At 45.3% G+C, this 26,159-nt stretch overlaps 1 protein-coding gene and 1 pseudogene across 3 annotated transcripts in view; both read left to right on the forward strand.

Moving 5' to 3' along the window:
- LOC143956391 (uncharacterized) overlaps positions 1-26,159 on the forward strand; it is a 221,053-nt pseudogene that overhangs the window by 32,681 nt on the left and 162,213 nt on the right. The window lies entirely within an intron of this gene.
- On the forward strand, positions 1,845-17,759 carry LOC143956252 (uncharacterized). 2 transcript variants are annotated; one of them, XM_077466442.1, is made up of 7 exons: positions 1,845-1,946; positions 10,697-10,816; positions 10,954-11,145; positions 11,233-11,353; positions 11,470-11,567; positions 14,323-14,455; positions 16,207-17,759. In XM_077466442.1, the coding sequence occupies exons 1-7, from the start codon at positions 1,923-1,925 to the stop codon at positions 17,346-17,348; spliced, it is 1,830 nt and encodes a 609-aa protein (XP_077322568.1). In that variant the 5' UTR covers positions 1,845-1,922; the 3' UTR covers positions 17,349-17,759. The 2 variants fall into 2 exon arrangements, with proteins under 2 accessions (XP_077322568.1, XP_077322569.1); XM_077466443.1 differs by lacking the exons at positions 11,470-11,567; positions 14,323-14,455.

Raw genomic sequence — 26,159 nt, forward strand, 5'->3', positions numbered from 1 at the left:
TTGTTTTTTTAAATTATTCAGATGTCAGCAGAGAAGCCCGCTGACAGCTGATCAGTTGTTAAGGATGCGGCGGCCAGCTTCCTGGTCCAGCTCCCTAACAACAAGCTTTTACTGCGCCCTGATTGGCTGCAGCGCGCAGTGCATTGCAGGGCCAACACCCTGCAAATTCGGGTCATTAGGGTGGCTGTTTTAAGGTACCCGGGACAGACCTGCAAAATGCGGGCAATGGAGAACACATTGTCACCCTAAGGTGAACGTCCCTATTCATGTTCAGAGTGTGGGAAATCTTTCTATAGGAAAGAGAAGATAGATGATGTTCAGCAGAGAAATCACATGGCTGAGCATCCCTATTCATATTCAGAGTGCAGGAATCTTTATTCAACCGCTTTCAGCCCCGGACCATTTTGCTGGCTTAAGACCAGACCACTTTTTGCGATTCGTCACTGCGTCGCTTTAACTGACAATTGCGCGGTCGTGCGACGTGGCTCCCAAACAAAATTGATGTCCTTTTTTTCCCACAAATAGAGCTTTCTTTTGGTGGTATTTGATCACCCGTGCGGATTTGTATTCTTCTACATATTTTTGGTAAAAAAAAATCGCAATAAGCGGTTATTGATTGGTTTGCACAAAAGTTATAGCGTTTACAAAATAGGGGATAGTTTTATGGCATTTTTATTAATTTTTTTTTTTTACTAGTAATGGTGCGATCAGCGATTTTTATTGTGACTGCAATATTATGGCGGACACATCGGACATTTTTGACACATTTTTGGGACCATTGTCATTTATACAGCAATCAGTGCTATACAAATGCACTGATTCCTATGTAAATGAGAAGGGCAGTGAAGGGGTTAACCAGGGGGTGGCAGTGTAGGGGTTAAGTGTTCCTAGGGGCGTGTTACTAACTGTGGGGGGGCTGGTCTTTGTGTTAGTGAACCTGATCTATGCTCCAATCACATGGAGCAGAGATCAGCGTCACTTGTTGCTAGGCAGAACAGGGAGATGCTGTTTACATTGGCATCTCCCCGTGAGACGATCGCAGGTATCCCCACGGCGATCGAGTCCGCGGGACCCGCGACCTGACTCACGGGGGTCCCGACCGGTACGTGAGCGCACCGCTGTCGGCGCGCACACGATGGCAGGGCGGCATGTAGAAATGGACGTACCTGTACGCCAATATGCCTGCCTGTGCCATTCTGCCAATGTACATCGGCGTGTGCCGGTCGGGAAGTGGTTAAAAAAAGGAGGCCTTGTTCAGAATTCCCCCAGGTCAGCGTACGTTTTCACATTCAGAGTGCAGGAAAACATTCTGAAAGGAAACCTTGTGAAACACCAGAGAATCCACAAGGGTGGGCATCTCTATTCCGACTTAAGAATATGAGTAAGAGGGGCACACAAAGGAGAAGAGGGCCTGTGGCCAAAGGAGGGGGTGTTTAACCCCTTCCCTCAAAAAGATGTACACATATGTTCTCTGGTTGAAGGGGTTATACCAAGACCATGGCTGCAGCTGCAGGAATGTCCACGGCATTGTTTCTTTACATCTAGCAATGTTAAAAATATAAAATCAATCTGAGCAGCTAAAAAAAATGCTGGATTGCTTTTACAAGCGGCGGAAGGGGCCTGCTGACACCCTCCTGGGCTCTCCCACCAGGCAGCCCAACACTGAAGCATGGCGGTTCTGCCGGGTGACCATAGAGAGGACCGAAGCCTGGAGCGACAGGGTGGAGATCTTTACCAATTATATTGAGTGGAACAAAACGACAATTCATGGTGGAATGTAGATACGGGAAGAGCCTGATTGTAGGGGAGGAAGTGATGTCAGGTGCAGACAGGAAGTGAGGTAACCAATGAACAGGAAGTGCTGTTGGGGTCCAAACAGGAAGTTCCTGGTGAGAGCAGTGTTTTGAGGGAGTAAAGAGAAGATGTTGGAGATGGAAGCAGAGGAGGTATTAAGATTTACTTTTATAAAGTAACCCCCACTATGTCTGCCTTTTTACTCCTATATACACTCACCGGCCACTATATTAGGTACACCTGTTCAGTTGCTTGGTAACACAAATTGCTAATCAGCCAATCACATGGTAGCAACTCAATGCATTTAGGCATCTACACGTGGTGAAGATGACTTGCTGAAGTTCACCAAGATTAAAAAAGGGGATTTAAGTGACTTTGAACATGGCATGGTTGTTGGTGCCAGACCGGCTGGTCTGAGTATTTCAAAAACGGTTGATCTACGGGGATTTTCGCACACGATCATCTCGGGTTTACAGAGAATCGTCCAAAAAAGAGAAAATATCCAGTTATGTGGAGGAAAATGCCTTGTTGGTTTCAGAGGAGAATGAGGCAGACTGGTCCCAGATGATAGGCAACGGTAACTCAAATAACCCCTCGTTACACCCAAGGTATGCAGAATACCATCTCTGAAAGCACAACACATCAAACCATAAATCAGATGGGCTACAGCAACAGAAGACCACACCGCATGCCGCTCCTGTCAGCTAAGGACAGGAAATTGAGGCTACAATTTGCACAGGATCACCAAAATTGGACAATAGAAGATTGGAAAAACGTTGCCTGGTCTGATGAGTCTGGATTTCAGCGGCAACATTCAGATGGTGGGGTCAGAATTTGGCATAAACAACATGAAAGCATGGATCCATCCTGCCTTGTATCAACGGTTCAGGCTGGTGGTGGTGGTGTAATGGTGTGGGGGGGGGATATTTTCTTGGCACACTTTGGGTCCCTTAGTACCAATTAAGTATGGTTAAATGCCACGGCCTACATAAGTATTGTTGCTGACCATGTCCATGTTAGGTGTGACTACTGCAAGTCACCTATTCATAAGTTATGTTACCGTTTCCCAATTATTATTAGAGTCTTATCTAAGCAAGGAGACACGGAAAGAGTTCTCAGTATGTCTGCTCAGACGGTCGCACTCACTCACTCTGAGACTCTTTATTAACACAGGTCTTATATACACAAAAGACAGGCAGGCGTTAAAAATGTTGAAACAAAACAACTTCTATAAAAGGCAATTTCTAAGTGTCTTCTGCTTTTAGAGCTGATGCAGCAGTTGACCCTTATGACATGGCTTCCTCTTTGTGTGTACGTGACTGGATGTGACTGCACCCATCCGGCCTTTAAGAATGATGTCTTTAAAACAACTGAAAACAGACGAGATAAGCATTTAAAGAAACATACTGTCAACCATTTTTATTCTTATACCTTGATCCTCACAACTTCCCCCTTTGACATCACCCTTCCCTCTTACCCTGGGTCCACCTGAACAAGTTCTAGTCGGCCTATGTCCAAAGTACTCTCCCTGACCGCGAGTTGTCAGAGGGGTATACACCCATCCCCCTGGATAGTACCAACATCTAAAATTCAGGAAGAGTGGCTTTTCTAACAGATGGGTGATATCAAGGAACCAAATCCACCTATCTTATCCAACTTATCAACTTACAAAAGTTCCATCTTTTCTACAGCATTTACCTTGGCTTTCTTGCAAAAGCACATAAACAACTTAAAACACAAATAAATGAGAAATATGAATATAAGCACTACTATAATCGTCATTGCTGCCTTCTTGAACCAAGAAAATAACCCTGAGAAACTAAAAGTTCCACCAAAAGGATCCCAGTCACGGCCAATATTACGGGCCTTCTCCTGTAGATCCTTTACTTCCGTGCGGTGTCGTGCAATGATGTCATAATAGTCGGGTATCTCGATGCTGGTGTTATGTATCCAAGTACAACATTCATAGTCTTCTGTAGCCTCACAGAGTCCTGTTAATGCTGCACTCATACTTTCAATCGCTAACTCATGTAATTCTATTTGTTTTGTGATGGCTCTGGTCTCTAGATTTAACTTAGTAATGTCATCAGAGTTTTTCTCCAAAATATCATTAATTATTCCAGTATAGTTATTTAGTCGCTTCATTAAGTCTATACCCCATCCTGTCCAGGACGGGAACCAAGCCCATGCCATGTCCTGCTCTAAGAATATTTCTCTCTTGCTACGATATCTGAGGGGATATCTGGGGTGCATACTAGCTTCTAGTAGGTGATCACCTCGTTCATCACCCACTACTCCCATTACTGGTACCAAACTTGCGAGGTAGCACCATCCCTGAGCCCTTCTAGGTATCCAGGTATAACACTTATCCCCACAACAGATGTATATATTGTTTCCTAGAGCTACTGATCTTGAACTGATATCATTTCTATAACGAGAGGTGTATCCATAGAGGGATAAGTTGGATACTAACCACCTAACATTATTATCCACAATGTTAGTGAGGAAGTCAGATAATGTCTGGTGTGTGCTGGAATTACTGGGGTAGAAGCTTCCATTTAATACGACAATGGACAAGTTAAACTTGCTGTCTTGGCATTTTCTATTTCCTCCCGTTGTGTTCCCTAAGTTGAAACACCAGGCAGGGGGAAAGGCGAGACCATTTGATTTAAACATTACTGTCTTGCTGGTATTTGTTCCAGTTATGTTAATGCTACTGTTAGCAAGGTCAGTATAATTTATAGGAACTGCCATCAGTGGTATGTTTGCTGTACTGGGGTGTAATTTACTGCAAATCCAACATTTCTCATATCCTGACTTCCGAGCATAAGCATATTTAAACTTCAGTAATAACATTTTTTTAGAAAATCCTTCATCCTTGTGAATTTCATTCTGTGAGGTAACCAAACTATTGGTCAGGATTACGGAAACAAAAAGAATAAAAAGATACATGTTGTCATTTGCCAACTGGCTCCTTTTTACAGTGTGAAGCGTGGATCCAGGCTGCTTTACCCTCCAACTTGACCGATGTGGGAGTGGTCAGCAGTACTTGATATGGTCCTTCAAACCGTGGCTCTAAAGCTTTTCTGGTATGTTTCTTTACATAGACCCAATCTCCGGGGCTCAGCGAATGAGTACCTGCTATTGAGTTAGGGTCTGGAAGAGAAGAATACACACTTTTGTGGATCTTAGTTAGATGCTGTTGTAATTGTATCACATATGCAGTCAAACTATCACATTGCAATTGCATACTCTGTGGAAAGTATAAACCTAGTCTGGGTGCATTCCCAAAAAGTATTTCATATGGGGATAACCCTGTTTTTCCCGTTGGAGTATACCTTATGGAGAACAAAGCTAAAGGCAGACATTCTGGCCAAGGTTTATTTAACTCTTGCATAGCTTTTTGTATTTTTAACTTTATTGTCCCATTTACTCTTTCTACTGATCCTGAACTCTGTGGGTGGTAAGGGGTGTGGAAACTTTGTTGAACCCCTAACATAGCCATTACATTCTGCATGATTTCTCCTGTAAAGTGTGTTCCCCTATCTGATTCTATGGTTTCAGGAAGACCAAACCTAGGTATTAACTCTGTGATCAGTTTCTTCGCTGTGGCTTTCGCTGTAGCTGATTTCACTGGATAACTTTCTGGCCAGCCTGAAAATAAGCAGATGCACACGAGACAAAATTCAAATGGGCCGCTCTTAGGCATTTGGATATAGTCAATTTGCAGTCTCTGAAAGGGATACTGGGCCCGAACCTGATGTTTACGTGGGGTTTTCACTCTCTGTCCTGGGTTATTTAACAGACAGATTTGGCATGCAGCACAGTAGTTCCTTGCAGTACTACTGAATCCAGGGGCTAGCCATCCTTGGCTTACAATCCTATACATAGAATTGGAGCTGACATGAGTGGGCAAGTGGACAGCCGCTGCCATTGCTGGGTATAGAGAGGCAGGTAGGCATATTCTGCCTCCTTCCCTCCATATATTGTCAAGGCCTGGTGCTGCTCCCATTTTTACCCATCTATCTTTCTCGCTCTCTCCTGCTTGCTCCTGTAGTTTACTCATCTGCTGCCATGTCGGTTCTGGGATGCTCACCTTTACCGTAGCTAAGGTCTCAGGGCTTACTTCCCCTAGAGCTGCTTGTTTTGCAGTTAAATCTGCAAATGCATTTCCTTTTGCCTCAATTGTTTTTGCGCTCGTGTGTGCCGCTATCTTCATAATGGCTACTCTTCTAACTTTTTGAAGATTGTTCAGGACTCTTTTGATTCCTTCACCATGTTTTACAGGTGTGCCTGCTGCTGTAAGGTAACCTCTAGCTTTCCATATGTGGCCATAATCATGTGCAACACCATAAGCATAGGCAGAGTCAGTGTAAATGTTCCCTTCTTGTCCCTCTAAGTGTTCTAAGGCTTTTTCTAAGGCCGTTAGTTCCGCTTCTTGTGCCGACATGTGTGCTGGTAATGACTTTGCCTCAATTACCTGTGTGTCCGTTACCACAGCATAACCTGTGTGATATTTACCTTTGTCATCGGCAAATCTACTACCATTTATGTACAGTGTGTGTTCTGCATTTGCAATGGGTGTGTCTGTGACATGTGGGAACCCCGTGATCTCTTGTTCCATAAGTTGAAAACAATCGTGTTCATCAGATGTTATGTCATGAAATGAAAGTGTGTCAGAATCCTGAGTTTCTTGTGCTGTGCCTTCACCATTACTCCCCCCTGTCAAATCTGTCTGTAAGGGTAGAAGTTGTGCTAAGTTAAAGGAAGTGCATCGCTGGAAGGTAACATTGGGAGGTAGGAGCAAGGTGCATTGCAGACGCAGCTGCCTCGCCATTGATATGTGCTTTGGCTGAACTTGCGACAAGATGGCGTGTATGTCATGTGTGGTATGTACCACTACAGGATTGTCTAAGACAATTTCTGAGGATTTGTCAATGATAATTGACACTGCTGCGACTGCTCGTACACAGGACGGTGATCCTCTAGAGACAGGATCGAGAGCCGCTGAGAAATATGCTACCGGCCTTTGTTTGATGTGTTGTTGTGTCAACACCCCTGTTGCGTGTCCCGTGATTTCAGCAATGTACAAATGAAATGTTTTGGTATAGTCAGGGATCCCGATCGCAGGTGCCAAAATTAGTAACTTTCTTAAGGTGCTAAAAGACTTATGACCTGCTTCTGTGAGTACATAGGGTACTATTTTCAAGCAATCATATAATGGCTGCATCAGAGAACTGGCATGTGGTATCCATTGTCTACAATATGATACCATTCCCAGAAACATACGAAGTTGCTTTAAGTTGCGTGGGACATTCATTTGTCTTATGGCCTGGACTCGTTCTTCAGTGAGGTGTCGAGTACCCTGGGATATACAGTGGCCCAAAAAGACAACCTTTTTCTGGCATACCTGTAACTTAGTTCTATTCACTTTGCACCCTTTTTCAGCCAGGAATTGTAACAATGATAGAGTGGCTTTTAAACAAGTATCGTTATCCGGACAACATAACAATAGGTCATCTACATATTGCAACAATACACAAGTGTCAGGTGGTTGCCATTCCCTATTTTTACTTTTAAAGGTTTAGTCAGTGGGGCATCGGACAAAAGACCGTCATAACCACTTATGGGTATGGTGTCACGGGATGTCATGTGTGGAGGGACTACTGAATCAGATAATAAGCTGCGTGATGCTCCTGTGTCAACTAAACAAGGAATATGTTTACCTTCCACCTTCATCAACATGTGGAGCATTTTATTCTCTGATTCAGCTAGGACTGGGGCAAGTCATGCGGTCGGATCGTCCCTATCGTTGGTACGCCTCTGTCTGTAGTCCCTCGTGTCTCTGTCCGTGTTTCCTTCCTGTTCGTCTTTTATTCTTTTCCTACAGTCTCTTTTTATATGTCCCACCTTGTTGCAGTAATAACAGGTAAGAGGTTTACGGGAGGAATTCCCTCCTTCATTGACCCGGGCAACAGTGTTAACTCCCGGTGTCCTTCTGGGTTTAGCTTCTGCTAAATCAGCCTCTATGCCTTGTGCTTTCTGCAACAATGTTCCTCTGTCCCGTATGGCTCTCCATTCGGGAGTACATGCCTTCAGTTTGTCACCTATTTGGGGTACTAGTCCTTCCATAAACTGTCGATTGAAAGCCCTAATGGTGACGGGTAAGGCTAAATCTAGACCTTCGTCAGCCATCATGCTTTCCATGTTGAGGTAAAATTCTGTAACAGTCTGACCTGGGGCCTGTTTTATGGGCGCTGTCGAACCCCTTTCCTGCTGTTTCCCTTGGCAAAATTCTCGTAACTGATTAATAAACAGGAGTCTAGAGTCTATATGACGGGGGTGTACTCCTGGTGGATTTGTCGCTGGATCCCCTTGTGGTCTATGTGGAGCAATTTCATTCATAAATTGATTAAACATCGTCAGTGTCATTTTATGTCTACACAAATCTTCCCCATCTTGCCAAGCTGCTTCATGTGTGTCTAGTAATTGTGTCACGAATCTACAGAATGCGGCAGGTTTTGCTACGGGATCAGGAGCATTCTGTATTAATGCCATAAGAGTGTCAGCCGACCAAGGTGTCCATGTCCTCAGAACGACTTGTTCAGTCACTGTAGGTGGCTGTCCTGCTTGACCCGCATTTGGATTATTTACTTGTATTACCCTAGTCCGACTGTGGACTGGAGCTACGGGCTCTGGTCTTTGAGCTCCGCAATGTACACATTCCTGTGCCCAGTCTGTATTTTGGGTACCGCATACTCGGCATACCCATCCTCTTCCTCTTAAGGAAGGATAAAGTTTTGGTCTTTCGCTACCCGGTGTGGTAGTGGTATAAGGAGGTGGAGTACCTTCCATTTTTACTCCATCCTCGGGAGCAGAAGGGAGACTCTTGCGTCGGACCTTCATGTCCCATCCACCCTGTTCATGACAATACTTCCATCCCTCCTCTTTAGCCCTGTTGGAAACCTTAATTAAACATTGTATTTGTGATACCCATCTGTTCTGCAGGACCTCCCCCTGTCTGTCTCTCTTTATATTCTCCCAACCTTCTACACTTAGCCCATTTTCTCCATCCATTCCAAATTTCTTGAGAACCCTATTCGTGCCCTGTGCCTTGTCCTTCCCATACAACATTGTAATTATGTCTTTAACAGCATAACATTTCTGAGATTCCTCCTGGGGTTTACCATGTTTCTGGCCAATTTTGACAGTCCTGCCTAGGTGGCGTTTGGATCACTTACTAAGTGTCTCGTTGCCTTCTCCTCCTAGGGTGCCAAAATACTAAAAACCTCTCCTGGATGAGATTTCTGAAATCAAATTACTTTATATGCTAGCCAACTGACAAATATTATGACCAGACTGACGGCTACAACATGTACAAGCATTCCTTTTGGTGGCCAAACACATATAACTAGATCTCCGGACTTTGTGGAGACCTTATTCCCTTCCCATTACCATGGAATCTCTCAGCATTCGTTTCTTATTCCTGCTTTATCGAGGCAGTCAGGACTTATACTTTCAACCCGTTTTTAGGCTCATGAATCAAAAAGCGTATATCAAACTTAAGTGTCGGACCCCCAAGTACTCTTACGAGTTAAGGGCGCATTCCGTTACCCATTGGGATGATATATGTTTCAATTCACACCATACAAACAGGGCTTATCTCAGTCACAACAGACAGATGACAAGGAGACAGACAAGAAACAACGGTAACATAAGTCAAATATTAAATTCAAGACTCCCTTACTACAGAGGTTGGTTTTACCTGAAGAACAATACAGACAGATCGGGTGGGCACAAATCTAAGAAGCACAGAGTTTATAAGAAAATAAAGCTTTTCTTACCTGCGCAGGATTTGTCTGTGGTTCCTGATGTGCCCGACCTCTTTGTTCCGTCCTTATGTTCGTTCGCCTCTTGTAGTTTCTTTAGCGAAGTCCCTTGTTCGTGCGCCAAAAATGTTAGGTGTGACTACTGCAAGTCACCTATTCATAAGTTATGTTACCGTTTCCCAATTATTATTAGAGTCCTATCTAAGCAAGGAGACACGGAAAGAGTTCTCAGTATGTCTGCTCAGACGGTCGCACTCACTCACTCTGAGACTCTTTATTAACACAGGTCTTATATACACAAAAGACAGGCAGGCGTTAAAAATGTTGAAACAAAACAACTTCTATAAAAGGCAATTTCTAAGTGTCTTCTGCTTTTAGAGCTGATGCAGCAGTTGACCCTTATGACATGGCTTCCTCTTTGTGTGTACGTGACTGGATGTGACTGCACCCATCCGGCCTTTAAGAATGATGTCTTTAAAACAACTGAAAACAGACGAGATAAGCATTTAAAGAAACATACTGTCAACCATTTTTATTCTTATACCTTGATCCTCACATCCATCCCTTTATGACTACAGTGTCCCCATCTTCTGATGGCTCCTTCCAGCAGGATAATGCACCATGTCACAAAGCTCCAATCATCTCACCACTGGACAATGAGGTCACTGTATTCCAATGACCTCCACACTCACCACATCTCAATCCAATAGAGCACCTTTGGTATGTGGTGGAACGGGAGATTGGCATTGTGGATGTGCAGCCGACAAATCTGCAGCAACTGCATGATGCTATCATGTCACTATGGACCAAAATCTATGAGGAACGTTTCCAACACCTTGTTAAATTTATGCCACGAAGAATGAAGGCAAAGAGAGGTCCAACCTGGTACTAGCTAGGTGTACTTAATAAAGTGCCAGATGAGTGCATATAGTCAACACATGGTTTTCATGTTGAATATATTTGGTATTTATTGACACAAATACAGTTCTAAGCCTCCCTCACCTTTGGACGGAGGGTTTAAAATTAATCTATTCTTGTCTAATGATCAATGATAAAAAATTATCTGTCTACAGAGATCAGAGTCTTGTATGGATCACATGATCTCATCAGTGAGGATGGAGGAGAACCCGAGTCACATGACTGAGAGGATATTAAACCTCACCCTGGAGATCATCTACCTGCTGACTGGAGAGGTAAGGAGGATTCTGGGAGGTCACATGACATCACTCTTATCTCTATTAATAAAACACAGACCTGATTGGAGAGGTGAGGAGGATTCTGGGAGGTCACATGACATCACTCCTTGTATTCTGCTCTTCCCCTTTAATAGAAATATGCTGCAGTAAAGATAACATGTATTGAAGGTCTTTTACAAGGGATGTATCCAGCGATGTCAGAACGATGGGGTCGAAGCCAGAACTCCATTGCAGTGCCTCCACCTCACTCCCCCGTTCTTGAGAGAAACAACATGCAGAATATTCTAGAAGTCACTGAGAAGATCATTGAGCTGCTGACAGGAGAGGTGAGCGGTGCCGGGAATTCTGGGGACATTATCCAGTAACAGACAAGGGATGTGTCTGGATGGTGACTGTATCATTGTGTGTGTCAGGTTCCTATAAGGTGTCAGGATGTCACAGAGAATATCTCCAAGGAGAACAAATATTTAGAAGTGCGTAAAGATCTCTACAAGGACGTCATGATGGAGAATCAGCCGCCCCTCACATCACCGGGTAAGAGGAGACTTTATTGTAAAGGAGAGAGCAGTACGGAGGCTCCACCTAGATCCCCCATCATCTGATAAATTCATAGAAACAATGTATTCAGTCAGTGTGTGTGTTTCCTACAGATGGATCCAGTAATGGGAACCCACCAGAGAGATGTCCCCGTCCTCTGTATTCCCGGGATTCCACACAGGAAGATCACACCATCCCCCACCATGATAAGGTAGGTGGTCTTGGGGTATAGAACACAAAAGAGATTGTGATTTTTGTGACATGACATTCTATGTATTTTCTTGTTTTAATGTTTTCTTTTACATCGGAAGTCCAGACTTTGTTGCCCCTCCCCCATTCCCATTTACAATATTCATTTTTTTTAATCGATATTGATTAAAAATTTGTGGGCGGCACAGTGGTGTAGTGGTTAGCACTCTCGCCTAGCAGTAAAAAGGGTCACTGGTTTGAATCCCAACCACGACACTACCGGCCTGGAATTTGCATGTTCTCCTTGTGCCTGCGTGGGTTTCCTCCGGGTACTCCGGTTTCCTCCCACAATCCAAAGAAATGCAGGTAGGTTAATTGGCTTCTGTCCAAAATTGGCCCTAGTATATGAATGGAGACTTTGGATTGTGGGTGCCTTGAGGTTAGGGACCGATGTGAGTGTGCAATGTACAGGGATAGGGACAATTGTAGACACACACTCAGGTTGAACTAGATGGACTGGTGTCTTTATTCAACCTTACTAACTATGTATGTTCCTTTTTTTCTGTGGGTCTTGGGTCATATGTCACATGACATCCTCTGTGTTCCTCCAATGGGGGTCATGTTTTTTTTTTTTGAAATTTTTTTTATTTGGTTTTACAAATAAAAGGTTACAGAAGATAACTGTACAAAACAAAAGTATACAGATACAAACACTTATGTAGCGAGTAGAAAAGAACCAATGGCAGGGTCGGGGCAAACGGACCCGAGTGGGTCTCAATAGTCTATACAATCCGAATATACCAGAGATATGAGTAAAATCGGTAGCCTCAGGGTCACAACCTCTAGAACAAAGGAAAGACGAGGAAACACACAGTTATGATGAGAAATGCACATCTTAGGGTCAGAATGTCAAGGTGGCCTATAGGCCGCAGGATCTCCCCGGGGAGACAGTTTAAGTCTACCCAAAGAGCCAGCCAGATCCTTTTGGAGATACCAGGCCGTAAATCGGAATGGATGCATTGCTGTCTGAATGTCAGCGTGAGTTAAAGTGACCTCCATATAGTTACGCCATCTCGCAAAGAAACGGTGTGTAGGACGAGGAGTTCTGGTGATGGCGTCCAGTCGTTCCATATAGAAAAGTGATTTGATAGCCTTTTGTACCGCTAGCAACGTGGGGGGATGTTTGGATATCCAAGATTGCAGAATCGCCCTACGAGCAACAAGAAGTGCCAGTTGTGCCCAGTGAGAAACAGACGTCGGAATCCCGTCTCCCGCTGGGGGAGTTTGAGGTGCCCATCCAAATACACAAAGCATAACATCTTTCGGAATCCGCTGTTTAGAAACAGATTCAACGTAGGTAGTTACTGTGTCCCAGTAGCTTGCTATGGCAGGGCATTCACACAGACGATGGAGTAGAGTGGGGCGAGGTGAAGAGCACCATGGACATATTTTCAAGTTCATATTGCTATTATCATTGTACATGGGGTAGTAGGCCCTGTGAATTATCTTAAATTGTGTTTCACGCCACGTTTCGGAGAGTGTGAGTTTACGTATTTGCCGGTAACCATCTATAATTTTAGTAGGGAGATTGTCATCCCCTAGGAGGGTCGCCCATTTCTGGAAAGGTGTGAGATGGTATTTATCTGAATGGTATTGAATGAGGCAAGAGTAAAGGTTGGAAATGGAATATTCCCCCGAGTTCAACACAGTGTCAATGAAGGACTGCTGGAAAGGATTCGTCTGGGGCCCATATTGCGAGCTCAAGTAGTCGATTAGCTGGTTATAGTAGAAAACATGGGTCGGAGGTAGCGAGAATTCCTGAGACAGGGTCTCAAACGACTTAAACTCACGATGATCTGCTTGATATAAAGCTTTCGTGGAGGCGAGTCCCTTGAGTTTCCATTGTGAATATGTGCCGTGCAAAGTGGAAGGGATGAACATAGGGTTTCCTTGAATGGGCAGAAAACTCGAGATGGTTGTGGGTAGTCCTAATAATTTGCGTATTTCTCTCCATGCAATGTTGGTGTCTCTGATAAGCAGATTAGATTTAAGATGAGGTGGCAGAGCATGTAGGTTGGAGTGAAGGACTGCTGCCAACGTGTAAGGAGAAGCCATAGCCCCTTCCAGATGTACATTACAATACCTAGAGGTGCCCGAAAGCCAGTCTAGACCCTGCCTTAACAAACATGCAAGGTTATAGAAACGAACACTGGGTAAACCCGCACCCCCCTCAGCCTTCGGGAGGCATAATTTATGTAAAGCTATGCGCGCTCTCTTACCCGACCATATAAAGGTAGACAGTGCCCTGTACAGTTTCTGGATATCTGCGTGTTTTAGCGGGGGTCATGTTTTGAATGTCATGTTGCTGGTCTTTGCTCCTGTGATTCCAATCCAGTGTGATGCTGCGCCCCCCAGGAGATGGATCCCTGGCCCCCCTGTGTTCACAGGAAAGGGGCATGTGATCTGTTCTGAAATAGACAGGAGAGTAGACCTGCTGGTCAGTAACACCTGCAGATGCTGTATTGTCCCTCCCTCAGTCTGTGATTAGAAAGTTAAAGCCCAACTCCTGGAAACTTAAAAATGAGTGGGACTGTATCTGCACTGCAAGGGTCAATGGGACAGATTAAAGAAGGTCTAATTACAGTACACAATACCCAGTCCATAGCTCTGCACTGTCTGGATGTTATGATGCCAAGGTCCACTGCTGATGTGTGGGGGAACGCCATCTGCTGGGGGAGCAGAGGAAGGCAAATAAAAGTGCTTCTCTTCACCCCTAGGGCGAAGAATCGATTAATATAAAAGATGAGGTAAAAGAGGAAGAAGTGGAGGGGGGTGATCAGCTGTCCACAGAGGAGGTTGGGATGATTATGAAAAGTGAACTGGGTGAAATTTTTCCATCTATCGACACAAGTAAGTACAGGCACTGTGGGGTTACATTCTCATTTTACTTCTGAGTATAAGGATTGTATTTATCAGATCTTCACATCTCCATTTCCACGTACTCACAGTATACCACGGCCCTAGTCCCAGCGTACAACAAAGGATTTATTATCTATTTTACCTCCCTCTATTTACTTAAAGAGATCTCCAGTCTTAGGCAACAATTCTTCATTTGTTTATCCAGACAACAAAGATTTGATACTTTGTATGAGGACCAACACAAACATTTTACCTTTTTACTGCCACCCCTCTTTTTTTAGTCTTACCTCACTCTCCTCAGGATAGGACTGTCATCTATTCCTCAATATATCGTCATGTTCCCAACAAATGAGGAGATACTGTACACCATATGAAAGGTCCATCTCCATTCCTCAATATAACGTCATGTTCCCAACAAATGAGGAGGAGATACTGTACATCATATGAAATGTCCATCTCCATTCCTCAATATAACGTCATGTTCCCAACAAATGAGGAGGAGATACTGTACACCATATGAAAGGTCCATCTCCATTCCTCAATATAACGTCATGTTCCCAACAAATGAGGAGGAGATACTGTACACCATATGAAAGGTCCATCTCCATTCCTCAATATAACGTCATGTTCCCAACAAATGAGGAGGAGATACTGTACACCATATGAAAGGTCCATCTCCATTCCTCAATATAACGTCATGTTCCCAACAAATGAGGAGGAGATACTGTACACCATATGAAAGGTCCATCTCCATTCCTCAATATAACGTCATGTTCCCAACAAATGAGGAGGAGATACTGTACAACATATGAAAGGTCCATCTCCATTCCTCAATATAATGTAAAGTTTCTATAAAATTATTTGATATCTCCAATATGCCTCTTATGCCGTGTACACACGACCGGACTTTTCGACGGACTAGGTCAGACGGTCTTTCCAACTGACTTTCGGCAGAGGTCCGACGGACTTTCTGAACGAAACAGACTTGGCCACACATGACCAGACTAAGTCCGTTCGAAAGTCAGTTTGTTTTGAACGTGATGAGGTAAACAGGACTAAACAAGGAAGTTCAATCGCAAATAGCTGCCCTTGCGTCATATTTGGTCCGTCAGACTAGCACACAGATGAACAGTTTTCCCGATTTTTATTTTTTTATTTTTTTTATTCCGTCAGATAGATTTGAAGCATGTTTTATTTCTAGGTCCATCGGACTTTTAGGAAAAAAAGTGGAGCCCACTCATGATCGAATTGTCCGACGGATTCCAGTCCGCCGGACCAAGTCTGCCGGAAAGTCCGATCGTGTGTACGCGGCATTATCTGTCTTTAATGCACAAAGCAATGTTACCCAGTATGCCAGTTTGCAGTTCATTGCTAGTCCAACGTACTTGAGTCTTTTATTACTGCCGTTTTTTTTTTAAAGTGTTCAGATTGGAGTCCATATATGATCTGCAAATTCTTTATTATTTAAAATCTAGACTTATGCAGGCAATCCAATTTAATAACAAATCACTAACCCATTTTGGATAGTGAAGCCTTAGTCATACAGTAGCTATTTAATATGAAAGTATTTACAGATCATATATGGACTCGATGTGAAAACTTCCTGATAGGCTACTTACTGTCCTCCATAATCTATCTGTAAGATTGGCATTTCCGTTATTGTATTGGCCTGGAGGAAAAGCTAAAGCTCTAATTAAAACTACTGACATCATTACATTAATTTAAACCTTGTTTTCCAACAGATGGATGTGATGTCAGGAATTCCTCGGAGAGACGTCTTCTATTATCTGCTGATTGTAAGTCAGAAGATAATGTCATCACACAGGATCCTCCAGGAGGAAATCCAAATACACAAAATATACATCACAGACCTTCCTGTCCGGAGACATCAATGGATCCCTCTGATCAGGGGGAATCTTCTCATCAATCACATACTATGATTGGAAATATCCATGTAAGATCTCACACTGCAGATCCATCAACAGATCCTTCTAATCCCGAGGAAACTTCCTCACCCCATGAAGGAGATCACCAAGGTCACAATCTATTCTCATGTTCAGAGTGTGGGAAATGTTTCACTCAAAAAGGAGCACTTACTAGACACCAGAGAATTCACACGGGTGTGTGTCCTTATTCATGTTCAGAGTGTGGGAAATCTTTCACGCAAAAAGGGGCCCTGGTTGACCACCAGATAAGTCACACGGGTGAGCGTCCTTATTCGTGTTTGGAGTGCGGGAAATCTTTTGCTAATAAAGGAGTCCTTGTTATACACCAGGGAATTCACACGGGTGAGCGTCCTTTTTCATGTTCAGAGTGTGGGAAATCTTTTACTCTGAAAGGAAATCTTGTGCAACACCAGAGACATCACACGGGCGAGCGTCCCTATTCATGTTCAGAGTGCGGGAAATCTTTCACTGTGAAAGGAAATCTTGTGCAACACCGGAGATATCATACAGGCGAGCGCCCCTATTCATGTTCAGAGTGTGGGAAATCTTACTATAAGAAAGATACGCTTGTTAAACACCAGAGAAATCACACAGGTGAGCGTCCCTATTTATGTTCAGAGTGCGGGAAATCTTTCATTTATAAAGGAGACCTTGTTAAACACCAGAGAATTCACACAGGTGAGCGTCCCTATTTATGTTCAGAGTGCGGGAAATCTTTCATTTGTAAAGGAGACCTTGTTCAACACCAGAGAAGTCACACTGGTGAGCGTCCCTATTTCTGTTCAGAGTGTGGAAGATCGTTCACTTGGAAAGGACACCTTATGAAACACCAGAAAAGTCACACGGGTGAGCATCCTTATTCGTGTTCAGAGTGCGGGAAATCTTTCACTCAGAAACAGCACCTTGTGAAACACCAGAGAAGTCACAATACTCTCTAAGTGCGGACGTGAGTCGTACTCTTTTTTTTTTTTTTTTTTCTCCTGGTCTGTCGGCACTTATAGAAAAGGTTACTAGCTACACCGCACCACTGGCCATGGTGGCTGCTATCACCCATCATACACTGGGCTTGTGCGTTGGCTGAGATTTTTCTCTACGTGTTCTGTGGATTACATGGAGTCGGGATGGACTCTAAACCTGACCTGCTCCCTCAGTGGAACACGCCGAATGGAGGACATAGATGCCGCAGCAGAAACCCTAAAGTCGATTTAGGTTCACCACTGGCCATGGTGTTGGTGTCCATCACCCTGTGGACCTAAGGCTGCGTACAAGGTCTCTCTCTTTACTGAAAAAGGTGAATTCAACTTTTTCTATGAATTTTCTTTATATTGATTAAAGCGTTTTCAACTGCACTAGGCTGTGCGCCTCCCTGTCTTCTCTTTAACCACTTAAGGGCCGAGCCTCTTTTTTAAAATTTTTGTTTACAATTTAAAAACAGGGTTTTTTTGCTAGAAAATTACTTAGAACCCCCAAACATTATACTTTTTTTTTTTTTCAAAATACCGCAGAGAATAAAATGGCGGTTGTTGCAATACTGTCTGTCACACCGTATTTGCGCAGTGGTCTTACAAGCACACTTTTTTTATTTATTTTTTTTAGTAAAAATACACTTTTTTTTAAATTAAAAAATAAGACAAATGGTATAGTTAGCCGAATTTTTTTATTTTTTTATATTGTGAAAAGATAATGTTAGGTCAAGTAAATTGATACCCAACATGTCACGCTTCAAAATTTCACCCGCACGTGAAATGGCGACAAACTTTTACCCTTAAAAATCTCCATAGGCAACGTTTAAAAAATTCTACAGGTTGCATGTTTTGCGTTACAGAGGAGGTCTAGGGCGAGAATTGTTGCTCTCACTCTACCGATTGCGGCGATACCTCTCATGTGTGGTTTGAACTAGGGCTGCAACTAACGATTATTTTCATAATCGATTAGTTGGCCGATGATTGTTTCATTGGTTAATAACCTTAGAAAAAAGTGTGGTATATAATTTAGTTAATATGTAAAGTTTAAAAAAAAAGGCAATTTATTCTTAAATATCTCTATATGCAATGGTAACTATAAATAACCAACTATATGGTTAGGGAGCAAAATATCTAATCCACTCTGAGAATAACAGACAGAAGAGATATACTGTACATTCGAGGGGATATATACTGTATATACTGTTAGAGGAGATACACTGTATAAACTATTGAAGATATATTCTACTGTATATCCTATTAGAGGATATATAAGAAGGCCAGTATGGTGGCCTGAAAATTATGGGAGGAGCCTGGATGGGTATTTAATCAGCCCGTTCGGCTGCGTTCCTTGTCGGTTCCTGTGTGCAATATCTGCTACGTCAGAGATTTAGGGCCGACTATTCGAGACCATTCGTTAGAGTGAGTTCAGTGTTCGTGAGTTCCCGTGTTCGTTAAAGTCTCGTCTTCGTCTCCGTGTTACGAGTCTTTCTTGTCTTCGTGAGCGTTCGTGTATTATCCTTGTCTGAGTGTCGCAATACTCGAAACTTGCCGTTGTCGTACAACGCATCTGGTCCAGCTGCTTGCAGGTAGGGCTTCGGCTCCCATTTCTCATTTCATGTTATTATGTCACTAAACTGTGATACGTTGAACTCACGAACCACTCACTAACATGTCACAATCGTATTACGATCTTGTCGCACGCATTCGTTACCACAAAACATTGTTGCTCCTTAGCTTCTCGAAAGAAGTCGTTGTCACTCGTCCGTGACACCATGTTGAGCATTCATTTCACAGACATTTCACTATGCGGACCGAATCATTGGTCTCTACCAAACGTCCCGAATTGTTCGGATCATTTAAAAAAAATGTTTTTCAAACAAATTGCTCACCATATCCAAAGTTCTAATCAAACCGGATCATTTCAAATCATTTCATAATAATTTCATTCATTTTTGTCGCAAGTTGCGCTCCGATTCGAATCTAGTTGCATCTCCGATGCACCGATTTGCTCCGGTGTGCCCCAGTTTTCGGTCTCATTTCAGTACATGCTCCAGAGAGAGAATCATTCGCAGGTTCAGGCACAGTTTGGATTCTTGTCTTTGTCATGGAATATCATTTCTGGTCACGTATTACGCCCCGTTACGAATCCAGTCGCATTTCAGCAATGCACCGATTCGCCTTGGTGCGCCCAGTTGTTTGGCCTCATTTCTGTACATGCTCCAGAGACGGATTCTTTGTCGAATCGTTGGTCCAGTCGCTGATTCCCGTCTCTGTCATGGCGTATCATTTCTTGTCACTTATTACGCTCCGATTCGAATCCTGTTAAAATGCACCGATTTGTTCCGGTGTGCCCAGCTGCCTGGCCTTATTTCAGTACATGCTCCAGAGACAGGGTTCATTATCGAGTCATGGGCGCATCCACTGATCCTTGTCTTTGTCATGGGTATCATTTCATTTCACCTACCACGCTCCGACACAAATAGTCACGCCTGTGCACTAATTCGTCTCGGCGTGCCCCAGGACAGGCCTCATTTCAGTACATGCTCCAGAGTCCGTTTTGTGCTCGGTCGCAAAGTTATGGTATGGCGATCCGGGCCTCTGTCATGGCGGACTCACTCATTTCACTGTCACCTCCTGCACCCTGGTTCAAACCCAGTTGTTTTGCAATGTTCAGGTTCTAGCCGAGGGGCCTTGCTCATTTGGCCTCATTTCAGTACATGCTCTGTCTTGTTGTCTGTTGCGTCAGCGACACGATTGAGTCGCGCCTCTGTCATGGCAGATTTCTTACTGAAAGGCAACATTTCATTTTTTTGTTTGTTCGTCTCATTTCATTTAAAAAAAAAGGAAAAAGGAAATAAAAAATAAAAATAAAAACCCCATCACCTCACCGAAGTCACTATTTTAGCTAGTTGTGTGTAATCAGGGTGGAACTCTCAACAAATTTTACTTTCATGTTCTCAGGTCAGTCGAGTCACAGTAGGTCCACCCTGCACCTGTTTGGACGGTGCCTCCTTAGGTAAGGAAAAAAAAAACGGGGGGAGGAGGCGCAAGTAAGCAGGAGTGCCCCTCCTCTTCATTAGGTATGTATCCCATCAGAGAGTCTTGTAATCCATGTCACCCTGAATAGGTTCCGCTCAGAGGAAAATCCAACTCCGAGGACAAGTTGATCCGCCCAGGCCTGGACTACACCATCATGTCTCTGGGCGGCAGTGAGGATCTCACAGCCCCGTTGTCCCTATCCCCAGCTTCAGAGGGTGGCACCCTGCGGTCCCCCAGGGCATGGACCATTCCTAGGCTGACGGCGAAGTTGAGGCGTAAAGGTGTTCCCTTCCCTGCGACTGCTAGGAAGGCCGAGCTCTTCAAGCTCCTCTTTCCACCTCCAGCCATGGCAGGTCCCAGTATCCAGCAGGCCTCCCTGGATTCCATCGCCTCTTCCATCACGCAACATCATGCCCTAGTGTCTTCCCTGGCTACCTCAGTTTCTGATGTCCAAAATAGGGTGGCTCTCCTGGAGACTCCCCTGCCCGTCTCTTCTCCTGGACCAACAGGAGGCAGTGGCTGTTCCTCTCACAGGTACCTCAGGAGGCGGGACCGTGGTCTACCCTTCCCATCTGGTCCCGGCCAGCGTCAGGAAGGACATCCTGGAGGGCAAGGACGTCAATCTCGCTTCCTTGCTCATCTCTGTCCATGATCTCGCGGAGAACAAGGCGTACACATGGGGGGATGTGTCAGTGGTCCTCAAGGCCAAAGACCCCAGGCTGGACAGAAAACTTTCAGTTATAGAGTTCACCTTGGCCTTTGGCATGTTGAGGGACGTTGTCTGCTCAGCCTCCCCCAGCAAGAGGGAGGAGCTGGAGCGGTACCATCCACACAGTTGTAGATCTGGGCTACAAATACAGTGGCTTCGGGTTTTACGACTACCACCGCTCTTTCTCTGCCAAAGCAGCCGCTAGACTCCTACAATTTCAGATGCCTACTGACTGGAGCATCATGGGCACGGAGTTGTTCTGCCGCTACTTTGCGGGCCTACGTTCTCCCCTTTGTGTAATTTGCCAGTCAGCCACCCACACTGCCACCTGGTGCGCCAACTCAACAGCAGTTCGCCCCTCAGAAAACCCTTCAACCTTGGGTACCGCTCAGGGCCAACAGGCCCCCGCACGCCTACCTCAGCTAGACAAGTTCGGGCGTCCGGTCAAAACCGTAGGAGGTGCGGCCATCTGTAACAATTATGGCTGGTGCAACTTCAGCCAATGCCGGCTGCTCCATATCTGCACCCTGTGCCAAAGGGCTCACCCCAGGCTCACGTGCGAGGTGAAACGACTCAAAAAGACATGACTAAGCCGGGTCGACGTTTCTTGGCTCAGCTTCTACCTGGCGGCTCACCCCACTCCAATGCTGTCCGTCTACCTTGTTCAAGGCTTCACCCAAGGCTTCCACACGGGTCTCATATCTCTCCCCCATGTTACGCATGAGCGCCGGAACCTACGGCCAGCGGCCTTTGACGAACCAGCCATAGACCAGCTCCTGCAAGCTGAGCTAGATCGGGACTTTATAATAGGCCCTTTCACCCAGCCCCCCTTCAACACCTGGAGAGTCAGCCCTATTGGGCTTGTTAAGGGTAAATTTTCAAATAAATTGAGATTGGTGTACGACTTGTCAGCGCCTCATTCCTCTCCTATCCCCAGTCTTAATTCCCTCACCCCCTCCGAGGAGTTCTCACTCAAATATGCCTCCGTAGACATGGCTATCCAGGCCATACTCAAGACAGGCACGTGCACCTGGCTCTCTAAGGCCGATATTGCGGATGCTTTTAAGCTCCTCCCCATCCACCCGTCCCTTTGGTGCTGGCAAGGCATCAAGTGGAGGAAGCTCTATTATTTTGCTACCAAGCTGACCTTCAGATCTAAAAGCAGTCCCTGGCTCTTTGACACATTTGCTCAGTCACTTACGTGGGTCCTGCTACACGTAGCCCGATGTCATGAAGTTATACACTATCTGGACGACTTCCTGTTGATTGAGCCACCCGGCTCACCGCTAGGGGACTTAGATAGATTGAGGGTAGTTTTCAGTAATCTTAATATCCCTATTGCGGAACACAAGGTGGATGGTCCAGCACAGTCCATCACTTTTCTCGGGGTTAACCTGGTCTTCTGGGGTCCCTCGGCAGCTGTCTCGGCTCCCCCCCGCAAGGACTCAACACCTTCATGCGAGCTCCCGCATGGTGTGGAATGCTTGCGGCCGCGCTCCCGTGATAAAGCCGGCGGCCATAGCCGCTCACTGCATCACTCGGCCCTGCTCCCCAGCGCACCGCGTCACTGAATGTGATTGACAGCAGCGCGAGTCAATGGCTGCGCTGCTTTCAATCCATCCACTGTAACCAATCAACGGCCGGGCTGAGCGGCGAAGAGGATGTCGGGGCGAGTGCAGGACTTTCGGGGGGGTCAGGGAAGTAAGACAGGGGGCTGGGGGTGCCGGCATCGCCGGGTGTTTTTTCACCTTAATGCGTAGAATGCATTAAGGTGAAAAAAACTTTTACCTTTACAACCCCTTTAAACGCAATAAATAAAAAATGGCATTTAAAAAAAAAATGGCCCTTTAAGAGCTATGGGCCGGCAAAAGTGACGTTATGACGTTGTTTTGACCCTGCATTGTTATGGAGACAGGTGAAGATCCAATCGCCTCCGCCACTACCGACACTGGAGCACAGCGGGGGGGAGGGGGAGCCCCTCTCCTGCCACCGATAAAAGTGATCTTGCAGCAAATCCACCGCAGAGACCACTCTTATTGGAAACCGGAATGCCAGCCGAACACGAGGATACCGGGGTTATTGCAGGCTAGCTGCTGCCATAACAATGAAATCCCCCTTCAACTTAATGACGTATATCGGCGTGCGGCAGTCCGGAAGTGGTTAAGTCGTACGAGTGAGCATCCTTCTCCTCCATATTCAGAGTGCGGGAAATCTTTCACACAGAAGGGACACCTAGTTGAACAGCTGAGAATTCACACTAGTAAACATCCTTTATTCATGTAGAGTGCGGGAAATCTTTCACTCAGAAAGGAATCCTTGTTACACGCCAGAGAACACACACCGCACAATGGGGTTGATTTACTAAAAGCAAATCCACTTTGCACTACAAGTGCAGTTGGAAGTGCAGTCGCTGTAGATCTGAGAAGGACATGCAAGGAAAATAAAAAACAGCGTTTTTGTTTGTACATGATTAGATGAAAGAAATCGGCAGAGCTTCCCCTCATTTCAGATCTTCCCCTAAGATCTACAGTGACTGCACTTGTAGGGCAAAGTGGAATTGCCTTTAGTAAATCAACCCCATTGTCCTCCATGTGGGGAGACTGTGGGGGAATGATTTACAGATAAAAGAAGTCTATATAGACATCAGAGGGAAAGCAATTGTGGATTCTTTTGAGAAACGAACATAAACGAAATATAAATGAAATATTTTCTTCTATGTGCTAAGGGGAGGCATCTTGGCAAAGGTGATAATAAATTTATAGGTGGAATTTGATGGGCTGAGTCTTGTCTTTGCTTCTTGTACTTGTTTCTGCCTGTAATTTTTGTTGATAAATGTGTATATGGAACTAGTCTACTGGATGAAGAAAGGGTCACCATAAAAAAAAAAAGCACTGAAGCATCCACTCAGGATTTCCACCTGGTAAGTGAAAGACCATCTTTCATAGGTGGAAAGTGCAGAAGGACTTACTTAAACTGGTTATCGGTGGGAAGAAGAATGTAGCTTACGCTGGTGGTCAGTTGGGTAAAATCACACTTATAGACAACCTAAAAGAATGCTGCAGTAAACACATTGAGAAGCTCACAAGTAAAGTTACTGCAGAGAGTGAGGTGTCAGAAAATGATGCATGAATGTGAAGAAGAGCTGCCAAGAGAATGTAGTGTGGATGGTGGAGGAGATCTGTCGGAGAATGTAGTGTGGATGGTGGGAGGAGAACTGTCTGAGAATGTAGTGTGGATGGTGGAGGAGATCTGTCGGAGAATGTAGTGTGGATGGTGGGAGGAGATCTGTCGGAGAATGTAGTGTGGATAGTGGGAGGAGATCTGTCGGAGAATGTAGTGTGGATGGTGGGAGGAGATCTGTCGGAGAATGTAGTGTGGATGGTGGAGGAGAGCTGTCGGAGAATGTAGTGTGGATGGTGGGAGGAGAACTGTCTGAGAATGTAGTGTGGATGGTGGAGGAGATCTGTCGGAGAATGTAGTGTGGATGGTGGGAGGAGATCTGTCGGAGAATGTAGTGTGGATGGTGGGAGGAGATCTGTCGGAGAATGTAGTGTGGATGGTGGGGGGAGAGCTGTCGCAGAATGTAGTGTGGATGGTGGAGGAGAGCTGTCGGAGAATGTAGTGTGGATGGTGGGAGGAGATCTGTCGGAGAATGTAGTGTGGATGGTGGAGGAGAGCCGTCGGAGAATGTAGTGTGGATGGTGGAGGAGAGCCGTCGGAGAATGTAGTGTGGATGGTGGAGGAGAGCCGTCGGAGAATGTAGTGTGGATGGTGGAGGAGAGCCGTCGGAGAATGTAGTGTGGATGGTGGAGGAGAGCCGTCGGAGAATGTAGTGTGGATGGTGGAGGAGAGCCGTCGGAGAATGTAGTGTGGATGGTGGAGGAGAGCCGTCGGAGAATGTAGTGTGGATGGTGGAGGAGAGCCGTCGGAGAATGTAGTGTGGATGGTGGAGGAGATCTGTCGGAGAATGTAGTGTGGATGGTGGAGGAGAGCTGTCGGAGAATGTAGTGTGGATGGTGGAGGAGATCTGTCGGAGAATGTAGTGTGGATGGTGGAGGAGAGCTGTCGGAGAATGTAGTGTGGATGGTGGAGGAGAGCTGTCGGAGAATGTAGTGTGGAAGGTGGGAGGAGATGTGTCGGAGAATGTAGTGTGGATGGTGGGAGGAGATGTCGGAGAATGTAGTGTGGATGGTGGGAGGAGATGTGTCAGAGAATGTAGTGTGGATGGTGGGAGGAGATCTGTCGGAGAATGTAGTGTGGATGGTGGGGGGAGATCTGTCGGAGAATGTAGTGTGGCTGGTGGAGGGAGATCTGTCGGAGAATGTAGTGTGGATGGTGGGAGGAGATCTGTCGGAGAATGTAGTGTGGATGGTGGGAGGAGATCTGTCGGAGAATGTAGTGTGAATGATGGGGGGAGAGCTGTCGCAAAATGTAGTGTGGATGGTGGGAGGAGATCTGTCGGAGAATGTAGTGTGGATGGTGGAGGAGAGCTGTCGGAGAATGTAATGTGGATGGCGGAGGAGAGCATGTCGGAGAATGTAGTTTGAATGGTGGGAGGAGAGCTGTCAGAGAATGTAGCATGGATGGTGGAGGAGAGCTGTCGGAGAATGTAGTGTGGATGGGGGAAGAACAGCTGTCGGAGAATGTAGCATGGATGGTGGAGGAGAGCTGTCGGAGAATGTAGCGTGGATGGTGGAGAACAGCTGTCGGAGAATGTAGTGTAGATGGTGGGAGGAGAGCTGTTGGAGAATGTAGTGTGGATGGTGGGAGGAGAGCTGTCGGAGAATGTAGTATGGATGGTGGAGGAGAGCTGTCGGAGAATGTAGTGTGGATGGTGGAGGGAAACTGTTGGAGAATGTACTGTGGATGGTGGAGGAGAGCTGTCGGAGAATGTAGTGTGGATGGTGGAGGAGATCTGTCGGAGAATGTAGTGTGGATGGTGGGAGGAGAGCTGTCGGAGAATGTAGTGTGGATGGTGGAGGAGAGCTGTCGGAGAATGTAGTGTGGATGGTGGAGGAGAGCTGTCGGAGAATGTA

The sequence above is a fragment of the Lithobates pipiens genome, unplaced genomic scaffold (genome assembly GCF_037356315.1).
Source record: "Lithobates pipiens isolate NorthernLeopardFrog02 unplaced genomic scaffold, aLitPip1_a1.2 Scaffold_35, whole genome shotgun sequence".
Lineage (NCBI taxonomy): Eukaryota > Metazoa > Chordata > Amphibia > Anura > Ranidae > Lithobates > Lithobates pipiens.

Coding starts and splice junctions, on each gene's coding strand:
- LOC143956252 (XM_077466442.1), top strand. CDS start 1,923: ATGTTGGAGATGGAAGCAGAGGAG. Junction 1,947..10,696: donor TGGAGATGGAAGCAGAGGAG/GTATTAAGATTT, acceptor ATCTGTCTACAG/AGATCAGAGTCTTGTATGGA. Junction 11,146..11,232: donor TTGAGCTGCTGACAGGAGAG/GTGAGCGGTGCC, acceptor TGTGTGTGTCAG/GTTCCTATAAGGTGTCAGGA.